At 45.2% G+C, this 22,505-nt stretch overlaps 1 protein-coding gene across 2 annotated transcripts in view; it reads left to right on the forward strand.

Annotated features, from left to right (window-relative positions):
• The window catches only part of LOC147433698 (synaptotagmin-5-like), a 60,234-nt gene extending 37,986 nt beyond the window's left edge, over nucleotides 1–22,248 (forward strand). Inside the window, exons 1-11 of one of the 2 annotated variants that reach the window (XM_086490332.1) lie at nucleotides 18,016–18,168; nucleotides 18,330–18,440; nucleotides 18,508–18,558; nucleotides 18,670–18,790; nucleotides 18,938–19,065; nucleotides 19,162–19,263; nucleotides 19,371–19,445; nucleotides 19,525–19,604; nucleotides 20,075–20,270; nucleotides 20,374–20,475; nucleotides 20,575–22,248. In XM_086490332.1, coding sequence (XP_086346458.1) covers nucleotides 18,109–18,168; nucleotides 18,330–18,440; nucleotides 18,508–18,558; nucleotides 18,670–18,790; nucleotides 18,938–19,065; nucleotides 19,162–19,263; nucleotides 19,371–19,445; nucleotides 19,525–19,604; nucleotides 20,075–20,270; nucleotides 20,374–20,475; nucleotides 20,575–21,501 — 1,953 coding nt within the window. In that variant the 5' untranslated portion in view covers nucleotides 18,016–18,108 and the 3' untranslated portion in view covers nucleotides 21,502–22,248. Of the gene's footprint in view, nucleotides 1–18,015; nucleotides 18,169–18,329; nucleotides 18,441–18,507; nucleotides 18,559–18,669; nucleotides 18,791–18,937; nucleotides 19,066–19,161; nucleotides 19,264–19,370; nucleotides 19,446–19,524; nucleotides 19,605–20,074; nucleotides 20,271–20,373; nucleotides 20,476–20,574 lie in introns of those variants that run through there. The other variant, XM_086490331.1, reaches the window with a different exon arrangement.
• The last annotated feature ends 257 nt before the right edge of the window (nucleotides 22,249–22,505 follow it).

Here is a 22,505-nt window from a genome sequence, read left to right on the forward strand (position 1 = left end):
AGATAATCTCCAAGACTCAGGGAGACCCTCACACATGACACGGTTGAATATCCGTGCAAGCATCTCTGCCAACAAATCCCCAGCATGTATAATGTGCTCTGCTACCAAACCCTCATGATCCTGTGCCCGTCTGGTCTTCATCCTGTCAATGGCCTCCTTTACCATCTCAGTGGTAAAGAAGGTGCTCGTAGCCGGACATGGTTGTGGTGGGTCTGGTAATGGTGGTTGTCCAGGTACAGTGTATAAAGATGTTGCATATTGCCCCCATATCTCTGTAGAAGTAATCACTGGTGGGGGAGACTTCTCATGGAATAGACGCCAAGCCTCTCCTGAATCTCTACTAAGGAAGAGCTGATATAAATCTTGCTCCATCTGGACCAAGAAAGCTCGCTTCTTTCGCCGCACTAGTCGTCGTGTAGCAATGCGAGACTGTCTATAGGTGATCACTCCCAATGTAAGGTCCCGCTGTATCTGAGCTCTCCTCTGTCGACACTCCTCATCATACCAGTTGTTCTGAGGCATGTGCCCAGAACGACGTCTCTGCCCAGGCTGAGTGTGTGGATATGCCTCTGTCGCTGCCCCATGTAATGTCACTGTCAGCATAGATGTGATCTCCTCCACTGTGTATACTGGCTCTGATGTGCATAAAAGCCTACGTATCTCCTCTACATAGACTGAGTCAGTCTCTGGTGTAAAAGTATAGCGTGTATGTCCACCATCCCGTGAGGCCTGAGATGTATTGTACTCAAAGGAGACTGATAATGTTAAAAGTGCATGATCTACTGCTATCCCAACTGGCCTGGGCCCCACTGTGAAATCCTGAATGTGAGAGATAAAGCTCGGATGTGTCAGAACATAGTCTACAGTGCTGGACCCATGTCTATGTGGAAAACAAGTAAAACCTGTAGATAATGGGAAAGTCGTTAAGCCATTCAGTATGGCTAAACTGTGAGTAGTCGTCATCTCTCTCAGGTATCTCCCATACTGTGTATGCTCTCTGTCGTGTGAGCATCTCTCAAGTCCCAACTCCTCTGGCTCTAGCTCTCTAAGCATCTCCTCTGATGTGTCATAGAAGACTGTCTGTGAGCTGCCTGTACGGGCATTGAAATCCCCCAGGAGTATGATGTCTCCATCTCTGGAGAACTCCCAGATATCATCATCAAGTATAGAGTAAGGAGACTGTCCTCTGGGTGAAGCATATACTGAAGTGCTGGGAGGAAAATAGCATATGGCGATGTACAAGAAACGTCCAGTCTCTGCCCTCAGCCTCACCCACAAGTATCTGGCCTGATCATCTCTCCGAACTATGTGCAATAGTGGTTGGAGCTCCTCTCTGAAAAGAACTGCTACACCTCCTGATCCTCTAGTCCCATGTGCAGTTCTGGTGCATGTCCTACAAGCTGTCTCCCATCTGTATCCTGATATGTGCGGCATCAACTGTCCTGGAGCCTGATGAGTCTCTGAGTAGAAAACAATGTCTCTGTCTCTGAAGCTATCCTCAAAGGCCCCCACATCAAGTCTATACGAACCATTACAGTTCCAAACTGCCATCCTGAGAGTGGTCCCATAGGTCTCGCACCGTCATGTAGAGCGGTGCTCTGTAATCACTACTCGTCCATTTCTGTAGAAAGCTAACTTCCCCTTCTCCCTTGCTGCTATAATCTCTGGCATGGCCTCTCTCATATGTGCAAGCTGTGAGAGCGTAAGATCATCTCCTAAAAAGATGCCTTTTTTCTTGAGGGTTGGCCTCTTCTTTAAAAAGTCTTTCTTTTCTTCCATGGAGGGAAAGCGCAAAATGAGAGCCCGTCCTTTTGAACTCTCCCCATTACCTTCACTCTTCTTGCCCACTCTCCAAGCTTGTGTGTGCGAGGGCTTCTCCACCCCCATCATGGACATGAGGCTCTTCACCTCTTGGTCCACCTTATCTGAATCTTTTAGGCCGGTCACTCTCACGTGTAGAGCGCGTACCCTTCTTCGTTGTTCCTCTTCTAGTGTTTTGTTGATGATGTCGGGTGTAGTCGGAATTTCTTTGCCCTTTCCCTTCTTGACAACTTCAATCCATTTTTCAGCCTCGTCCATTTTCTTTTGTGTTTTGGAGAGAACCTCCACCCATGAGGTCTTCGTTCCTCCTTCCTCCTTTATTTCTTTGACTTGTGCTCGTATACTATTCAGCTCGTCAATCATTGATGGCTGAATTTCCCCATCTTCAAGGTGTCTTCCCTCTTTGGTTTCGTCGAGTTCCTCCCGAAGGGCTGAGATGCTACTTTTTAAAGCTTGAATTTCATCCCGGAACTCCTTGCGTTCTAGTTCCCTCGCCTGTTCCTCCCTCTTTTTCCATTCGAGAATTAAATTCTTCTCTTTCTTCCACTCATCCATGTGGGCTTTGCATTCTTTCAAATCCTTTTCAATGGCTGTCATCCTCTTGCTTGTGACCATGTAGTGCGCCGCCATTTGTCTTGCCTTATTTGTTTCACTTTCTGAGAGAGAGGAGAGAGCAACCTATACGCACCGCATTATGCATACATATGTTTCCCCATTCAGCCTACATGGCATATGTTTGCTTTCTGTATGTGTCAATTTGCAATTTCTGTGAACTCTGCAGTTTCCAAATTCCTTGCAAATAAATCCCTGCAGGTAAGATACTCGCTGAAAGCTATACTGGGCTCAATACGCGCTGAATGAATGCTGATGCTGCTGGCAGATGCTACTGAACTGGTGTTGAAACTACTGGAAGGCTGAGTACTGAATGGGTATTGCAGGATGCTGACTCCAGGAGATGGCGATGAGGGAAGGGAGACCTCTGCGATGTCTGGTCTGTTGACACGCCGAAGCCCCTGCTGAAAACTCTTAACTCTGGAGCAGCAAACGCTGGTACAAGTTGAGCCTAACGCAGGCTGCCAGGTGCTGGGCGTAGGATAATGCAGGTGTTTGCTGGCTGACCCACGTAGATGGCTGCGTGATGGGGAGCGAGGAGGGGCTGCGTGAGAGAGAGAGAGAGAGAGAGAGAGAGAGAGAGAGAGAGAGAGAGAGAGAGAGAGAGAGAGAGAGAGAGAGAGAGAGAGAGAGAGAGAGAGAGAGAGAGAGAGAGAGAGAGAGAGAGAACATTGGAAGCACAAATACGCTAGAAGCAAGCTCTCAATAACACAATGTCTGTGATCTATGACTGTGAAGTGGGTACCCCCCTGACCCCATATATAGGGGGAGGTCGAGCAATGCAAGGGATGCTCCCACGACCCAGCATAAAAAAGTATGTGTAGGGCGCCTAGACAAAAAATAGGCGGTTGGCCCAGAGTGGGCAGTCTGACAATACAGTCTATATGCATATGCAAAGGGTGGCCAGCCGATAGGCACACTAGCCGTACATGCATGCCCTAGACCGGTGAAGTAGCAGAGTGGTGTAAATCTAACAATTAATCATTTCAAAGTACAACTCTGAGGGACCTCTGCTCTCAGACTTTACGTCAAGATGCTCTGCAGAGTGAGGCCCGGAGGGCTCTTATAAACAGTACAAGGGATGCCCAAGAGCAGAGTCCCAAAAGCATTCAATTCAAAAGCACTAAACCCAAAAGCATTTGCTCTCAAAAGCTTCCAACACGAATCGCGGAAATCTTTACAGCCTGCCACGTGGCACAGCTAGCGCAAGACACAGAATTTTCGTACAGCTTGCCACATCAGCATGTCAGCGTGATTTACGGAACCTCTTTCAGAGTGCAAGCTTTTGGCCTTTAGGGAACCTCTTCAATTATTTGTGTCCCCTGGGCCCCATTAGACAAGGACCCCATAAGTTGGAACACTTATGACATTTTATCTGGAATCTGTCTGGGTGGTCATGCCACGTCATCATTTTGTGACATACCCCTCTCTTGAAAGAATCGTAACCGCCCTCAATTATGCCTTCAAAATCAATCATCAGCTAGAAACTAGTTCAGTAGAAACTGACTCTAGACGAGCGACACAAATCCAACACTTGCACAAAAACGACAGTCACTGAACATCCACATCACATTCAAATCAAATCACATAAAGTCCATCAAGATCTTCTCTTGGCAACGTGTTTAGCAATCGCGTCTAGATCCACATTGGATCTCATTGATGTCGGATTGACTAATTCTTATTGCTATCATGTCCATCTCATATGAAAGCTCATGACTGAAATGCTGCAATCATTTTGTCTTTTAAACTTGCACTCAGACACGACTCACAAGAGAGTGCACACGTAAATCAAAATCATTTCGGGAAGTCCCATGTCGAAGTACTTCTTTCATAAATTCATATAGGAGAATACTGTCAGTCCATCATTATCCCTGAAATCCAAAGGAAAATTAGTGACTTTATTCCATCTGGGTAACGTGTGACAAAGGAGCGGAGTGACCCCCCTCTTGTGCAGTCCCGTCTACACGAGATTCTTGATCCATGAGATCTCTCGGAATAGACGAAGCTAGACAGAAAGCCTCAAGGTAAAGTTCCAATATCTGAGGAGTATCTGCTAGGTCCTCCTCCTCCATCCACTTCACATCCAATGCCGGATAGTTCTTGACTAAGAACCACCGTTCACTTTACCTTTCTCTTTCCTTTCCTGGTGAGCCAATATGTGTTCTAGAACGAGAATCTCCTCGCTCTCTTCCACTTCAGGTTGCTTCTTAGGCTCCCTGTGGATTGGCACCTCACCCTTGAAAGGTCTCAAAAGACTCACATGAAAAGCATTGTGAATCTTCTAAGTATCTGGCAACTTCAATCTGAAGGATACATCATTTATCTTCTCTTGAATCTGGAAAGGGCCATAGTACCGCATTCTTACCTTTGGAAAAAGCCGCTCCTTTCCCTTTCGTTTCCTTAGGCGTGCCTTCTCAAATTGTAAGAGTACCCAATCATCTCCCCTTTCGTTTCGTTGATTCTTGTCGGATTCCTTCTTATGCCGTGCTTGAGACTTCTCAAGAGCCTCGCGAGCCTTGGCCAAAAGCAGTATCTAGATCTAGATCTTTGTGATCTGCTTCAAAAATCTATGGGGAAGTCTTTGTTCTACCAGTTGATTCCTGTTTTCTTTTCTTTCCTTGTGCCTTGGGACCTGTGGGTAGCTTCGGTAGTTTCCCCAGTCCGTTGGCACGTCAGTCTCAATCATCGGAACCCTGAGACGCACTATCATCTGATCCCCTTTCTCCACAATCCTCTGATGAACTTGCATCTGGTTCCCTTTGCGCTTTCATCAGCCTCAAAACCTTAGCAACCTTGCGTTTTTCAGCCTATCGCTAGCGTTTGCAGATTTCAGCATAAGCACCCACAACCTCATCGTTTTCAGCTTCTTCCATCAATAGCGTTTTAAGTTCCAGCCTCATTGCCAAGAGTTCCCTTTGCGTTTTCAAATTCAGCCCACTAGCATTTTTGAAGCATACCAGCCCTTGCAGATTTCAGCCCATAGCCTCTTCGGATCAGCATCCTCATCCAAAGTTTGCAAGTCGGTATAAGATCCACTAGTGTTTTAAGATTTTAGCCCATAACAATGTCAGTACCGTCACATCCAAGCATCGAGTGCATGATCCCATCAACATCTTAGCATCTAGATCCATTGTATACACATTTGCGCAATCTAATAAATACCACTCTAGCAATAGAGTGGGGGCCTTAGGAGGGGGGTTTGGGACCCCATCTGGTGTTATTCTTCTCTCTCTCTCTCGCTCCCGCTCCCGTTGCCTTGTTGCCTCGTGCTCCCGCACCCATTGCCTTGCTCCCGCGCTCCTGCTGCCTTGCTCCTGCTGCCCTCGCGCTCCCGCTACCCTGCCCCGCCTCGCGCTCCTGCTACCCTGCCTCGCCTCGCGCTCCCACTGCCTCTCCCTCTCTCGTGCTCCCGTTGCCCTGTTGCCTCGCGCTCTCCCCCTCTGCAACCCCCCCCCCCCCCCCCCCCCCCCTCCCTTTTGCGTAGAGAGAGAAAGTTGAGAGTATTCAAGCGTAGAGAGAGAAAGCTGCTAGTGCGTAGAGAGAGAAAGCTGAGAATTTTCAAGCGTAGAGAGAGAAAAAGTAGAAAGAGAAAACTTGCACGCGTAGAGAGAGAAAGGGAAAAGAATAAAAAAATAAAAAAATCCCCCTCTTCCACTTCCCCACTTTATCCTCTTCTTCACTTCATTCTATCTCTCTCTCTCTTCTTTTGTGGCCTTCAATCATGAGGAAACAAAATGGCAAGGATGACCCTATGGTGGAGGATGCCATTCAAAAATGCAAAGAAGAAATGAACGAGTCCATCAACAAGATTAATCGCCACCTCCTAGGTACTATTAAGGCACTCGACGAGCGCGTGTCAGCACAAGAAAGCACGATACATACACTTGAGGATTGTGTGAAGGCCCAAGATGAGGAAATCGCACTACTCAAGAAAGAGCTTGCAGAGGTGCGATCGCAGAATGTCCTCGAAGAGGGAGAGCTTCAGCCCTCAGTAATCGAAGAGCTTAACACGATTAAAGAACAAGTGCGGGCCATCAAAGAAGGTGAGGAGCAACAAAAAGAAATGACAACCTCGTGGGTAGATGTCATCACAAAGACTCAACAAAAGGCAGAAGAGGCCGAGAAATGGATCGAGATTGTCAAGAAAGGAAAGGGCAATGAAATAATTACCACCCCCACACCAACCATCATTAACCTTACACTAGAAGAGGAGCAAAGGAGACGTGTGCGGGCCTTACACGTAAGGATATGTGGCCTTAGAGACCGTGATAATGTGGATGAAGAGGTGAAAGAACTCATGACTGTGGTGGGGGTTAACGAGCATACGCATACAAGGGCTTGGAGAGTGGGCAATAAGAAAAGTGGGAGCAATGGGGAAACCTCGAAGGAAAGGGCACTCATCCTCCGTTTCCCCTCCATGGAAGTGAAAAAGAACTTCTTGAAGAAGAGACCGACTCTAAAAAAGACAAGCATCTTTCTTGGATATGACCTCACCCTCTCGCAGATTGATCATATGCAAGAGGTAATGCCGGAAATTAGAGCAGCAAGGGAGAAAGGGAAGATCGCTTTTTATAGGGATGGAAGGGTGGTGATACTAGAGCGACGCTTTGCATGATGGTGCGAGATCTATGGGACCACAATAAAGATGGCAGCTTGGAATTGTAATGGGTCACTCTGTCTTGATGTAGGTGCCTTGAGGATAGTTTCAGTGGGAGAGACATCATTTTCTATTCTGAGACGCATCAAGCCCCTCGGCAATCCATGCCACAGGTGAGCGGATATAGATGGGAGACAACCTGTAGATAGGAGACCAGATCGGAGCATTGAGGACGGGGCTCAAGGGGAGTGGCAGTTTTATTCTGGGAGGAGTTGCAGCCATTGATACACATAGCGCGTAAGGATGAGCAGGCTAGGTACATGTGGGTGAGGCTAAAGGCAGAGATAGGCAGATACCTCTACATTGCTATTTGTTACTTTCCTCCTAATACGTCAGTATCTGCATCACCCAGAGGACAATCGCCCTTCGCTATTTTGGATAATGACATATGGGAGTTTTCCAAGGATGGTGACATTGTCATACTAGGGGACTTCAATGCTAGGACTGCCCATCACCAGACAATATTTTATGATACTTCCGAGGAGATGCTTAGAGAGCTGGACGTTACAGAGATGGGCCTATCCAGACTATCACAAGATGAGTACACTGAGTATGGCAGATACTTGATAGATATGGGAACTGCACATAGATTGGCCTTTTTGAATGGCTACAAAGATTTTAGACAGCTGGAGGTTTTACATGCTTTCCACATCGACATGGCACTAGGCCAGTTGGAGTAGCAGTTGATCATGCTATCTTGTCTTTCACTCTACGTTTCAGTCCAGCACAACTCCATTAGGAGAGGCCCCCACGCACACTACCTTCATGAGGGAGACGGATTCTGTGTATATGGATGAGATCTACAGGCAGCTATGCACTCAGGAGCCGGGACGACCACAAGATGAACTCACTCAAATATTGACAGAGACGCTCCATGATGCAGCATCATAGGCATACCCCCACAGCCAGCCTACACGGAGACGATATGGGAGCATGCCCCAGAACAGTTGGTATGATGAGGAGTTTAGAGAGACGAGGATCAAATTACAAAGGGGAGTGCTCATGGGTAATACCACACATAGAAAGTCACGGATTATTTTTCGCCGCCTAGTGCGACGAAAGAAAAGGACTTATCTATCTCAGCTAGAGCGGGATCTGTATCAGCTATTTATGAGTCAAGACTCGTGCGAAGCATGGAGGCTATTCCACGAGCATTCACCACCACCAGCGATCACCTCCACAAAGAGATGGGGAGAATATGCCACATCTCTATACACAGCATCAAGGCAACCACCTTTGCCGGACCCACTAGAGACATGCCCTGAGACACGTACTTTCTTTACTGCCGAGAGGGTAAAGAAAGTCATTGACAGGATGAAGACAAGGAGAGCACATGATCATGATGGTCTGGTAGCAGTGCACTTCATCCATGCGAGAGATATGCTTGCAGAGCTTCTTGCCATCATGTTTAATCGAGCCATGTATGAAGGCTTTCCTGAGCTTGGAGTATGTCTACAATTGTGCCTATTTTCAAGTCAGGAGATTTCATGATCCCTAGAAATTATCGCACCATCATGGTTGGTCACACATTGGCTAGGCTGTATGCATTCGTTCTTGAGCAGGAGCTGAGTAGATGGGCAGAGCGAGTAGGCATACGAGCACCAGGGTAAGCATGATTCAGAAGAGGTTTCTCCACTCTTGACCAAATTCTGACACTCAGAGCTATTATTGAGGAGGGTAGACACCATGGCAAGAGGATCTAATGTAGTTTTGTGGATTTCCGCAAAGGTTTTGACATAGTGCCGAGAGCCAGACTTATACGCAGACTAGAGGACATGGGTGTGCCTATAGAGCTGATATGGGGTATTCTGGCTTTATACAGGACAGTGATGGGGCAGGTACGCACTATTGAGGGAATGTCTGACATGGTCCACTCCACTGCTGGAGTGAAGCAGAAATGTCTCCCTATCTTCGACTCTTTTTGGGATGTATGTAGTCGAGTTTTCAGACTATGTAGAACGTCAGGGAGATAGAGGGGCTCAGCTAGCAGGAACATGGATTCTGTTGTTGCTATATGTTGATAATATTGTGTTGATGTCTGACTCTCCAGAGGGAATGCAACGTCATTTAGATGCTTTGCATACATTTGCTAGCGACAGTGGATTGTCTGTCAACCTTGGGAAAACCAAGGTTATGGTGTTCAACACCACACCACAGTGGGTCGGGAGGTCAGCAGCCACATTTACGTGTGGCCAGGAGAATGTGGAGTACACAGATGCATATACTTATCTTGGGGTAGTTTTCGGTGGACCGGTGTTTTCAATGAGGAGAGCATCGGAAACTAGACTGACGAGAGCATATGCAGCCTTGGGAGGACTGGAGAGGATGTGTTCGCAGGTTCAATTCCAGGAACCGCGAACAAAGCTCTCGCTTTTTGACACTCTAGTGACTTCAGCTATGCTCTACGGAGTTGAGGTATGGGGACCCTCCGTAGACGATCATGGGAGATCTGGCAACACAGATGGATGGAGATATATGGAGAGGCCTTTGGTCTCTATGATCGCTCGGATGATTCGGGCTAAGGCCTTAGTGCCGCATGAGATTACTTGAGCTGAGCTAGTCCCTCCCCCCCCCCCCCCCGTGGTTGAGGTGTTGACTAGATCAATATCCTTTATACACAGTTCATGGGACCTCCCTAGGGACATAATTGCTTGGCTTGCCTTGGAGTCATCTCGACAACTAGCGCTACAAGGCGATACAACATTTTGGTATGGACAGATGACAACATGGTTTCAATCACATGGTTTTAGCATGGATAGATTGCCTCCGTTTCAATACTCCTTGGATGCACCCTCCATGTCTCTCACACAGACATAGATCACCAGACTCATACGCAAGGATCTTATTCAGCTAGATACCAGGAGCACATGGATACAGCCGACACAAGAGTTGGGCACGAAGATGGCCTTCTACAGAGAGCATCTTCTCCAACTCACGGAGGACGGTTTTTGTGACTATCCCTGCATACATGGATACGCACTTATCTCATGGGATACATGCGCTATTGGGTAGATACGCTCATCCTCATATCAGCTTCAGATCGAGACTGGCCGATTTCGAGGGGTACCAGCAGAGGCCAGGATATGTCACCTATGTCACTTAGAACCAGAGACAGAGTTGTACTATACATGTCACTACCCAGCGTACTATGAGATACGCGGCCGCTTCCACTGTCTGTTCAGAGAGGGTTTCGGACCATTTTCTAGAGTCATGAGATACGAGGATCAGAGATGTCTCGAATTGTTCCTGCTAGAGCTGCACAGACTTAGGGAGAGCTTGCTAAGGATATCGGGGGAGGGACAGTCTCAGAGACGAATCACAGATTTCTTTACACCGAATCGGGGAGAGCCAGAGGGGTAGTCATCACAGCAGATCTCAGAGCCCACCTTCACTAGAGGTACGTTGATTGACCGAGCCATTGAGCTAGGCGGATCAAGACGCCCACGACCTCGAGGGGTCTCCCACCATCGACGAGGCTACAACAGAAGATACAGATCACCCTCGCTCGACATGCAAGACGTCCAACCAGAGTACATTGATGAGATTCGACAGCGACCAATGAGAGATTTCATTTGAACCCACCAAACCCCCCCTCGCCCTCCTCCCCTCTATCCCGTTTCAATTCCAACTCAGCTTCAGATTCACCCCCTGAGTGTTTTAGTGTTAGTTAGTTAGTTCTTTGTACTTTTTGTACTCAGACATGGTATCAGATTCACCAATTGTAACTTTTTGGTCTCATAGGTCATTTTGGCCTTTTGAAGACATTTATATAACATTTCATTTCATTTCATCTTTCTCTCTCTCTCTCTCTCTCTCTCTCTCTACACCATCACAATGAAGACTCATTACTTCTACCCTCTCTCTCTCTCTCTCTCTCTCTCTCTCTCTCTCTCTCTCTCTCTCTCTCTCTCTCTCTCTCTCTCTCATAACTGTCATAAATTCTCAGGATGTGGCTGTATGGCGCGTTGACGTATTTCTAAGTATCTTTAACACCTCCCCCTGCGCCATTCGGACAATTGGCAACAATGCAACTATACTTCTCTCTCTCTCTCTCTCTACACATTCACTGAGATAGACACTCCATGCCTATAAATGCTTGAATCTGGTTTTTCTTGAAAAATTACACTATGATATGGGCACATGATGAAATTAGAACTAATTGTTAGTCAAGTTAGTTCTGCTAGTTAGGCTAACTTGAGTAATTGATTAAGTTAGTGGGCTAACTACTACCACCTTGCTGAGACTACTTGGACGAGACCTCGTTAACTCATAGCCTAACTAGATCATCACAAAGGAAACCTAATTAGGTTAGGCTAAGGCTATACCCTAAACATGGAATGAACTAGAAAATTTTAATGTCTTTTGACTTGGGGACTTGGGGTGTAATAAACCCAAGGGCCTATACCGTGGGCCGACTTGATAGAATACTTTTGCAGGCGTGGTGATCGGGGCAGTTAAAGATAGGCTTGATGGCGCAGTTATAACTTCTTTAATATGGTTAAAATCGATGACAGACACCTCGAAAATTGTGTGGTTTGAAAAAACAATCCACCTTCGTAGCATGGTGCGCATACCTGATCTACGACACCTTTTGATGCAGAGCAGAGTAAGATCCTATGAGCAAGAGGACTAGTACTTAAGGGTGAGCTCATTAGTTTGAGCTCACTTTGTTTCCATTTCAATATTTCCTAACAACAACTGCTTAATATGTGAGCATAGCAAGGGCTTCCTTTGTGATGGAGCATTGCTAAGTATGATATCAAGTAAGAGTAAATCTTTAGCTTTACACCTACTTCTTCTCTGAGTGAGTGGGTAAGTAGGATATACTAGCACTGAACATGGAATTTTGAAGTTTCAAACTACTCTGCCATGGCGTTGAACAAAGCAACTGGACCATCTGAGGTACCAAAACAATTAGTTTATGCTTAAACTTCTTCTCTAAGGTATGGAGTAATGAGGAAATGGGCATGCATGGTAACTATTAGTACAAGGGTACCATGTTAGATGCATAGTTTAGCTAGGATGAATGTAGTTATCAAGGAAATGTAGCGAAGATTAACCTGTCTCAAGAAGGATTAATAGACTCATCCTTGTCAGATTCTTCCACCTTTTACAACATTCTCCTCTTTTAGTATAGGTTAGGGTGACATGGATGACCACTAGAGTCACCTCAATTACCTGTAATGCTGTTTGGAAACCAATCTATTGATTGTGTTCTTACTGTTGTGGATGTAGATAAGGGTGCTCTCTCTCTGTGGCTTTGCTAAAGGAAGGACGTGCTGTCACTTTTCCCTTTTCTCTAGCAGGACCCTAGAGAAACAAAGATCTGGCTTGCTGTAACAAAATGATGACGTGTCAAAGCCTAAAGAATGAGCCAACTTACAGATGTGGCCGAGGGGCCTAAACCCTAAGAAGAACAAGTAATAGAAGAAGTGTCACAAAGTGATGACGTGGTTGCCCAAGAGCAAAAACCCTAACCCTAAAACTGCAGAAACCCTAACCCTAACCCTAAGGGTAGCAGGGAGATTTTTGAAAATTGCGATGGTTGATGACGTGGCAGACTGTACGGATTTCCGTGATTTACGTTGACAGCTTTTTGGCTTTGCTTTTGGACCAGAAGCTTTTGAGTTTTAAAGGCTTTTTACTGTAACTGCTTTTCAGGCCAAGGGTCTTGAAATATGAGGTTAGGGCTCATTCTCTGGCATGCCTCCTGGAGAAGATGCAGAGTCTGGAGTACCGGCTTGTACTGGGTTGATGCAATATAAAGAAATACCGAAAGGGGCGCCAAGGTTTGGGGCTAATACTCTCTGGGGTGGAATTCCGCCACTCCGTGTCGCTTGGTCTCTCTCTATTTCAGTTCAGTTGGTTGTTATTGAAGTGCTAAAAGTCTGTTCAGTCTGTTCTTTTCTATTGGCACGTGGTGCCAGTCTTTGTGATAGTGGTATCAGAGCATCAGGCGTGTGCTTTTCTGAAAGCATACCGGTCCTACAAAAGAGCAGACAGAGCTTTTGGAATTTTATTTGAGGTATCTTCGTCCTCCAACCCGGACTTATTAGCCACTCCCACCCTTACTTCATCGTGCATCGAGTGCGCTCCCGTCTTCATCGCAGTGTCTTACAGGGCATAAGCCAATTAAGATCACTTGCAAGAGAAGGATTCAGATTTATTTCAAGTCACTATTTTTTTTCTCAGAAGTAGTGCCATGCAGATGTTGATGTCTACAGCTACCAAGCAGCATACTCCAAGGACTTGGCAAGCTCTCAAGAAAATTTTTGCCCGAAGTTATATGGTTTTTGACATCTTCCTTCTGAGTGCAATTCTGGCAGAGTGGGGTATCCTGAAATGCTTGCCATGGAAACCCTAGCAGATTATAACTTGAAATTTTCTCGACATCTCTCAGTAGATGTCTCTTCACGAGCAGACGACCTTGGAGGTTTGGTACGATTGTTATGTCTTGGGACTACCATCGCCGCCAGACGAACACTGTCTATCCAATAGTTGATGGACCATGCTGTGGTTGTCTACGACCTTATGAAAGAAACCTAACCCTACTTTTTGGTTCATGTTTCAGGATGGAAAAGTCAGTCGACTTTTCGAGCTCGACTGATGTTGAGATTGCTTTTTAAGTTTGAAATCTGTTTGAAAACTTGTTTGGTGATCCTGTTTGGAATTTGTTTGAAATAGACGGTATTTGTTTTGAACTTGTTTTGATGCCGATTTGAATTGTTTGACTCTGGTTTTAATACTAGTTTCAATGATTGGTGATTTTACTCCCGGGTGGAGTAGTGAGAAAAGATGTTTGAGAATGCTTGTTCATACTCATGGCCCGGACCCTTGAGGTTATTTGCGGGGGGAGTATTGAATGATTGAAAAGTGTTGTTTTTACTCATGGCTCGAACCCTTGTGGTTATTTACGGGGGGAGTATTGTTGTTGTTACTCATGGCCCGGACCTGCATGGTTATTTACGGGGGGAATATTAAGTAGTCTGAGCAGTGGTTACTCTCAGCACCTCCAAACGACGCAGGTTGCGTTCGTGGGGGCGTTTGGTTGTAAAAGGCCTCTATATCTCATGGCCTAGACCTTTTTAGGTTATTTGCAAGAGGAGTGATGAGGGAGTCGTTGAACAGCTCATGGCCCGGACTTGGATGGTTATTTGCGGGGGGAGTGTTCATCGGTGGCTTTATGTTTCTATGTCTTGTAACATGCATATGTGATCATTTGTGCTGCATTGTGATGTGCCAATTACTGAATATTCCTAATTGGATGAGATTGCTTGGGTATGTAATTTTTTAGTGCATCAAGACACCCGTGGAAGATGAGTACGGTCTGGGTGTGATGGCTAATTTTACTACGCCGGAATATCAAGAGTGCCGATCTGGACGAAAGGAGAAGCTAACTCCTTGATCAAAATAGCAGAAAGGAGAAGCTAACTCCTTGATCAAAACAGCCGAAAGGAGAAGCTAACTCCTTAATAAAAAGAGCAAATTGATTGTCTCTCGGAATGACCCTCATTTTTTTTTTTTTGAGCTAACTTGAGTTGTTTTGCAGATATGCTGTAATCGAGGACGATTACTCTCTTTCAAGAAGGGGAGATGTAACAAACTGCTGACGTGTCAAAGTCTAAAGAATGGAGCCAACTTGCAGATGTGGCCGAGGGGCCTAAACCCTAAGAAGAACAAGTAACAGAAGAAGTGTCACAAAGTGATGTCGTGGTTGCTCGAGAGCAAAAACCCTAACCCTAAAACTGCAAAAACCCTAACCCTAACCCTAAGGGTAGCAGGGAGATTTCCGAAAATTGCAATGGCTGATGACGTGGCAGGATGTACGGATTTCCGTGATTTACGCTGTCAGCTTTTTGGCTTTGCTTTTGGACCAGAAGCTTTTGAGTTTTAAAGGCTTTTTACTGTAACTGCTTTTCAGGCCAAGGGTCTTTAAATATGAGGCTAGGGCTTATTCTCTGGCATGCTTCCTGGAGAAGGTGCAGAGTCTGGAGTACCGGCTTGTACTGGGTTGATGCAATATAAAGAAATACCGAAAGGGGCGCCAAGGTTTGGGGCCAATACTCTCTGGGGTGGAATTCCGCCACTTCGTGTCGCGTGCCGTCTCTCTCTATTTTAGTTCAGTTGTTATTAAAGTGCTAAAAGTTTGTTCAGTCTGTTCTTTTCTATTGGCACGTGGTGCCCGTCTTTGTGACACCTGCACATTAGAAAGATGTATCTTTTAGTATGAATGACTGAATATATGTGTCTACTTGAGATGGATGGTTCTTGAATTTTTGATGAAGTCTCATATGCTACTCTAGCCTATATAAATAAATTTCATGATGTGGTTGTATGGCGCGGGGGCGCATCTTTGAGTCTCTATAAGACTTCTCTGTGCGCCATTCGGACAATTGGCAATGATGCAACTAATGTGGTTGTATGGCGCAGTGGCGTATTTGTGAGCTCCTTTAAGGCTTCCCTGCGTGCCATTCGGACAATTGGCAATGATGTAATTATACTTCTCTCTCTCTCTCTCTCTCTCTCTCTCTCTCTCTCTCTCTCTCTCTCTCTCTCTCTCTCTCTCTCTCTCTCGCGCGCGCGCACGCGCTCCTTGCAGCCCCAGCTCCTTCTCCCTCCCGCGCCCTGCAGCCCCAGCTTCCTCGCAACAGCAGCTCACTCTCTCTCGTGCTCGCGCTCCCGCTCTGCTCCCTCACGCTCCCTGCAGCCCCTGCTCCCGCGGTTTCAGGCGCATGGGTTTAGCATAGACAGACTGCCACCCTTCCAGTACTAACTGGATGCACCATCTCTCACTCTTACATAGTCCAAGATCACCGGGTTTATCCGCCAGGACTTGACTCAGCTAGACACCAAGAGAACATGGATACAGCCAGCACATGAGCTAGGCATGAAGATGGCTTTCTACAGAGAGTACCTCCTCCAGCTTACGGAGGACGGTTTTGTGACGAGATCCAGATACATGGACACCCACCTATCTCATGGGATACGATGCGCTATTGGCCAAATATACACGTCTTCACACCAGCTGTGGATTGAGACTAGGAGATACAGCGGAGTACCGCCAGAGGCTAGGACATGCCCCTTGTGTCATGGAGCCTGAGACAGAGTTGCACTACACATGCCGTTGCCCCGTCTACTATGAGATACGAGGCCGCTTCCATTGATTGTTTAGAGAGGGTTTTGGACCACTCTCCAGAGTCATGGGGTACGAAGATCAAAGATGCTTTGGTTTTTTTTGCTCGAGCTGCGCAGACACAGGGAGAGCCTGATGAGATGAGAGGCTAGCTAGTCTCAGAGACAGATCACAAATTTCTTTAGAATAGACATTGGACAATCGGAGGATTTACCACCACAACAGAGCTCACATTTGTCTCACACCAGAGGCATACTGATTGACCGAGCGATTGAGCTGGGGAGATCCAGACGCCCACGACGGCGGAGGACTACACATCATCGACGGAGGCTACATCAGAAGATTCGAGTCACTTTGGCGAGGCATGCACACCGCCCGGTTAGACTACTGACCATGGAGGATATTGAAGAGATCCGCCAGCGACCGATGCTAGATCTACTGTGATTTAGCTATTTAGCTATCCCACCCAGCTGCGTAGTTCACATCGAGCGGCTTACGATTCCATAGTATATTTATTTTGTTATGTTATGTTGTTAATGTTGTTATTTTTCTTACTTTGACTTTGTATCAGATCCACCACATTGTAACTTTCTGGTCTCATAGGTCACTTTGGCCTTTTGAAGACGTTAATATAACATAACATTTCATTTCTCTCTCTCTCTCTTCCCTTTTCTCTGATGTGGCTGTATGGCGTGGTGGCGTATTTCTGAGTTCCTTTAAGGCTTCCCCGCGCGCCATTCAGACAATTGGCAATGATGCAACTATGCTTCTCTCTCTCTCTCTCTCTCTCTCTCTCTCTCTCTCTCTCTCTCTCCCCTTTTCTTGAGTTTAACTCTCCTTGTTGGATAGATCTTTAAGGTCTCTTGGGATAGTTTCCTACGACGTTTAAATTCTCTTCTTCTTCTTCTTCTTCTAGCAAGACCCCAAAGAAACTAAGATCTGGCCTGCACATTAGACAGATGTATCTTTTAGTGTGAATGACTTAATAAATATATCTACTTGAAATGGATGTTGTGGTCTATGGGTCTCATGAGCTAGTTGGGCTTCTCAGATGACTATGCATAGTCTTGTGGGTTTTATGTGCATTTGCCAAGGCAAGAGTTTTCTGAACAGGAACCGGATTAGCTAATTGCTAATCCCCCAGGTATGCACAGTTCCATCGTGCCATATTGCAAAACAAGAGGGTTTTCTCGCTTGAAAACTTGTCCAAATCAAAGGGGAAGTGTCCCATTGCGTGTGGGAGCTCCTGAGACACGCATAGACATGTTTGTTCCGCTCAAAACGATCCAAAACAGAGATTAACAACTTGCTGCGTTTATTTGCAGGTTTAGGGTTTCGCACCTAAATTGCAATATAACACCAGGGAAGCCTCTGGGAAGCCTTGGGGTGGTTATACAGGAGTCTGAACACCTGTCAGTGACCAAACAGAAACACAATTGCAATCTTTGGGGACATGGGGAAAGGGCATCCTAGTTGGGAGTGTGACTAACTGAGTCCCCTTTCTGATCTCCTCAATCCATCGGTGAGCTGTCTATGAGTCAATGTGTGTGCATGTGCCTGGTGTGCTCCCTGTTGAGTTCTTACCTTTTATGTGCATGTTGAGATATATTATGTTGGTAGGTTTTGCATGTATCTCATCTGTGTCTCAGCTGATTCAGAAAAGGAGGCTATGTACTTTTCTCACAGTAGGGTGAAGAGCCAGCTAGGGAAACACTTGAAGACTAAAGCATCATACTTAAGTGAAGAACATACACAAACCAGCCAGGCTTACATTTTCTGACAATTGATCAAACAGACAGCATGCGATGTTTAGGCGTTGTTCTATTAGCACTCTTGCTTGCCTCTACATCCATCTATATTTTGTTGGGAGGATACAATTCTTGATATGTTTTCCTCATTTAGCGTGCCGGTGACTCGTGGAGGGACATTTTTGAATGGACTGAAGGTAATGGGATAATTGAAGGTTTATTTATGATGTTTTCCTTTACCTTGTTGTAGGCATGGAAATAGGCTTGAAACTTACATTTTATTATGCTGAACAGAGTATCTAGTTAGTAGCATGGTTTGGCTGTCTGACAGTATAACATCTTGTTTGCGTTGATGCAGAGTGTCAATCTTGCACAACTATCACTGGCAGACATGCTTGCCCTGCAAAGGCTTCTGCCAAATCATGAAAAGGCTTTAAGCTGGTTGCCAGGGTCCTTGGATGTAGAGTGGGTAGGTTGACATATCTATCAAAGCTTCAAAAATCGATGTAAACCTTAATTGAGCTTTTGTTCTTTAGGTGAGATGGATCAATGGTGGGCTTGAGAAGGCCTGGCCTTTCTTCAAAGAGGCATGTTTGTTACTGCTGCATTTTCCTCTTGCGTTGAGTTTTTCTGCTGCCAACCAATTTCTGAACTATTGTGTGATTAGTGTTTGGTCTTTTTTGTATTATCTTCTTCAGGCATCTTCTGGCTTGATCAAGGTCAAGTTGGAGACAGTATACAACATGTATAGGGTTGGAGCTATCAAAGAAATCTCAATAGGGAACATTAACTTGGGAAAGTTTTGTCCTTTTGTACAGGGTATGACTAAAAATCTAAAAACTGTTCTCTCTCAAATCCTTCTTAGTCTAGATTCATGTTTTCAAAAACCTAGCTGTGACTTACGTGGTTCTGTTCTTAAGTTTTGTATTGGACTCGTAACTGTTGTTTGAATATATGCATTGATAGGGATTAAGGCTCTCCCCAACAATGAGGACAACCAGTGCTGTCTGGAGATTCAACTAGATTGGAGGCAAAACGAAGATCAGGATATGTTGCTACATGTGTCAACTACAGGACCTGAATTTGTTGTTCAGGTAGTGCTAACATTTGGGCTAATTGGTCGTCAGGGTTAAAAATATGACAGGGGACTGTTTAGAGAAATTACTCAATCATATGGTTGTTTTGCGCAGGTCAAGAATTTTGTGATTTATTGCGTTATACGGTTGACTTTCACGCCTTTGATGCAGGAGCTTCCATGTTTTGGAGCTGTAGTGCTCTCCATTATAGAACCTGTGAGGATTTCTCTCTCAAGGTCAAATTTGCATATCCATTGGTCCACTCTTTTTTTGTGCAAAGTATGGATATGAACAGGTAAAATTTTGGTGGAGCTGATGAGCAGCCATTGGTAGATTTTCAAACAAAGTTTATCAGTGGTGATGTGAAGAAAATGCCAGGAATGGTCAAGGCAGTGGATGTGAGTTCAGCATATTATCATTATCATCACCTGTCACTTCATTTTATAATTGCTTTTGAATGTCAGTGGATATGTGCAGAATATCTTGCTATCAGCTCTCATGGACCTTTTCGTTTGGCCAGGCCGTGTGGTTATGCCAGTCTTGCCAGGTGACTACAGGTACAGCCGTCATGTGTGCCCTTTTTCTTTGGTGAGGGTATTTTCTTGGGGTCAGATGTTGCTCGTTAAAATTACGTGGCCTTCTATGGCAGTGGTAAAAGTAAGCTTTTGACATTATTTGAAGGTGCCAACAGGAGTTCTGCTTGAACTGTCAGCCAGAAAATGTAGCTGTACAATAGTCATGGCAGAGGTGATTATGCAGTAGTTTGTTTGACATGCTGAAGTCTAGTTAAGCTACTCAATCATTCATCTATCCGTGTCTCTTTCTCTGCTTAAGGTTTTCCTTGCAGTTTTTTTGGGGTTTGGTAGTCTAAATTAATCATACAGGGGGCTGTGTGTCAAATGACCTCAGAATTTCAGGAATTTGCGAATCACTAAGAGTGTTGTTTTTGGATAAAAGGAACTTGTTATTTGTATGTGTAGACTAATACACCTGCAAACTACACCTTTAAAATGTGTTGTGTGTTCAGTGACCTTCAAACAAGCAGTGTTGGTCACCTCCATGTCCAGCTCATTGAAGCGAGAGATTTGGCAAACAAAGACATCACTGGAAGTTCTGATCCTTATGTGGTGTTATTTGTGCGGAGAAGGGCTGATCTGATTAAACAGAGTACAAAAATGCACGACACGGTTGATCCTGTCTGGAATGAGCAGTTCCTGTTCAGTGTATGCATGATGAGAATTACTCAAAACCTTTTATTGCGCTGTACAATTTTTAGTTTGAATATGAGTGATGACCTTTCTATTCATAGATACTCCAACTGTGCAGATAGAAGATTTGAAAGTGCAGAGATTGACCATCAAACTGATGAATTTGGATGAGTATAACTTAGACGTTTTCGTGGGTATTGCCGAGTTAGAAATTCATCAGGTACATGAAGTGAAAATCTTTCTTTCTATAATTGTGATTTACACAGTGCGCAGCTGGAAATTTATCGCTCTTTTTTACTGATTTGGTTTCTGTTTCTAGCTCAAAGCAAACATTGTAGAGGATTTGTGGATTGATCTGGTGGGTGATCCTGCAAAATTGAATGAAAGGGTTGCTGGTAAAATACATCTGATGGTAGAGTTCAAGCCTAAAACTCACACTTGGGACGAGAACGATACCGGCAATTTGTCTTTTAGAATGGGTACACCTTCAGCTGCTACATCCATGCAGATCGATGGAAGGTTAAACTCATATGAAGGAAATGGTCAATCTGTAATGAACCGGACAAGTGAGGATGGGGCCATTAGTCGTGGCTTGGGAGTTCTTCTAGCGGGAAATAGCACAGTCAGTGAAGACAAGGATTTCAGGGTGATTACACGCAATGATGCTGTCACTTCTCTAAAACACTTCTCCAACATTGAAACTCAGCGTCTTCTTACAACGATTGCTGATGTAAAGGTTCGACCTCAGGAACTTGTAGGACACAATAAGAACTCAACTTATTCAGAAGAAAGTACACTGTATGTCAAGGATGGTGGTAACTTACAGAATGCAAGCATAGATGGAGTAGCGGTAGCTGAATGTCTGGAGTCTTTTGAGTCTGAAAGACAACAATGTCCGCTCCTTATAATAGAGGGAACTGGTTCTCAAGAGGGCATAAACCAAATGGACGAAGAAACTTGCACTGCTGCTCCTACTGAAAAGAGTCGTAAAGCTTGCATTGCAGAGAATGACTCATGTGGCGACGTTGATATCGATGAAGAGACTACTGACCAGTACAATGTCAATATGGGTAAAGACACAGTGAACCAGCCCAATGATGGTATGGGTGAAGAAGCTCTGAACCAGCCCAATCTTCTTGTTGTAGGTGACCCAGCATGGGGCTTGAATGGATTACCTTTGAAGCATTGCAACACCTTGGCGATTCATGAAGACATGTTTTCATCAGAGATATTTGAAGTTGATTAATTTTACAACATGGAGACCACACAAGGGATGGTTTTTCCTGTAAAGTATCTTCAAAGAGATGATTTTTGACTTGCACAAAGCTGACTTGGTCACAATCATGCAGACTAGCAGGGTAAGCCTGTCATCTCTTTCCAGCCTATATGGTTGTGGGCGGGAAGGATATCCTGTAAGCACTAAGCAAGCCCTAGATCTCTTCTGCGCAAGGTTTTGTATCTGATGTCCGCTTCCTTTGTCATCTCTTTACCGACACAGCAGCACTTCGAGTGTCATTGCAGGTGATTTTTTGAATGGAAGATGCTGGATGCTCTCCTTGTTGAGAGCAATCTTTCTTATCGTGCTCTCTGCCCTATGACTGGGGACTGAGCTTCCAGGCCAAGCAAGGTGGATGATGTATATACGCCCGATGGCAATGTTGTAGATGAAATGGGAAGATGTGCAGACAAGGAAGTTTTAGGTTCTCAGGCTTATGGCTTCTCTGAGTGTAAGGTGGCACATCTCCAAGGTAACTAAACCAGAGATGATGGAAGTACGCGTCCTGCTGTGTGTAATGTGTCTAGAAGATTTGGAATAGCTCTCTGAAGGTGACACCTGATTTCAGTCCTCCATATTGGCCTGTTCAAGAGGGGGACTGCTATATATACTAAGCCTTCTACATTGAACATCTCCTCTTGTCTAGATTGTTGGTAATAAAGTCAGGTTGTATTTCTGCCTTTGAGCTTTTAAAAATGGATGAAAGTTTAATTTGTGTTCTAGGTCCAAATGTATGGCACTGAGTCTTATTTTCTCTTGGCCTGTTTCTCTTTTAAGTCTTGGATGGCTGAATGCACTGCGGAGTATTTAAAGACGGCTCGCCATGTAATTTTGAGTGGAGTCTTGTGAGGTTCCTCCGTATTATTCTAAGAAAAGAAAACATACCAAATGCATGTCACAGGGGACTTGGTTATACCTGCCAGATTATTTTTTGGCACATGTCAAGACAAGGAAGATGGGGTGGGCTTACCACT

This window comes from Adiantum capillus-veneris, chromosome 19, assembly GCF_014529385.1.
Source record: "Adiantum capillus-veneris isolate H3 chromosome 19, ASM1452938v2, whole genome shotgun sequence".
Taxonomy (NCBI): Eukaryota; Viridiplantae; Streptophyta; class Polypodiopsida; order Polypodiales; family Pteridaceae; genus Adiantum; species Adiantum capillus-veneris.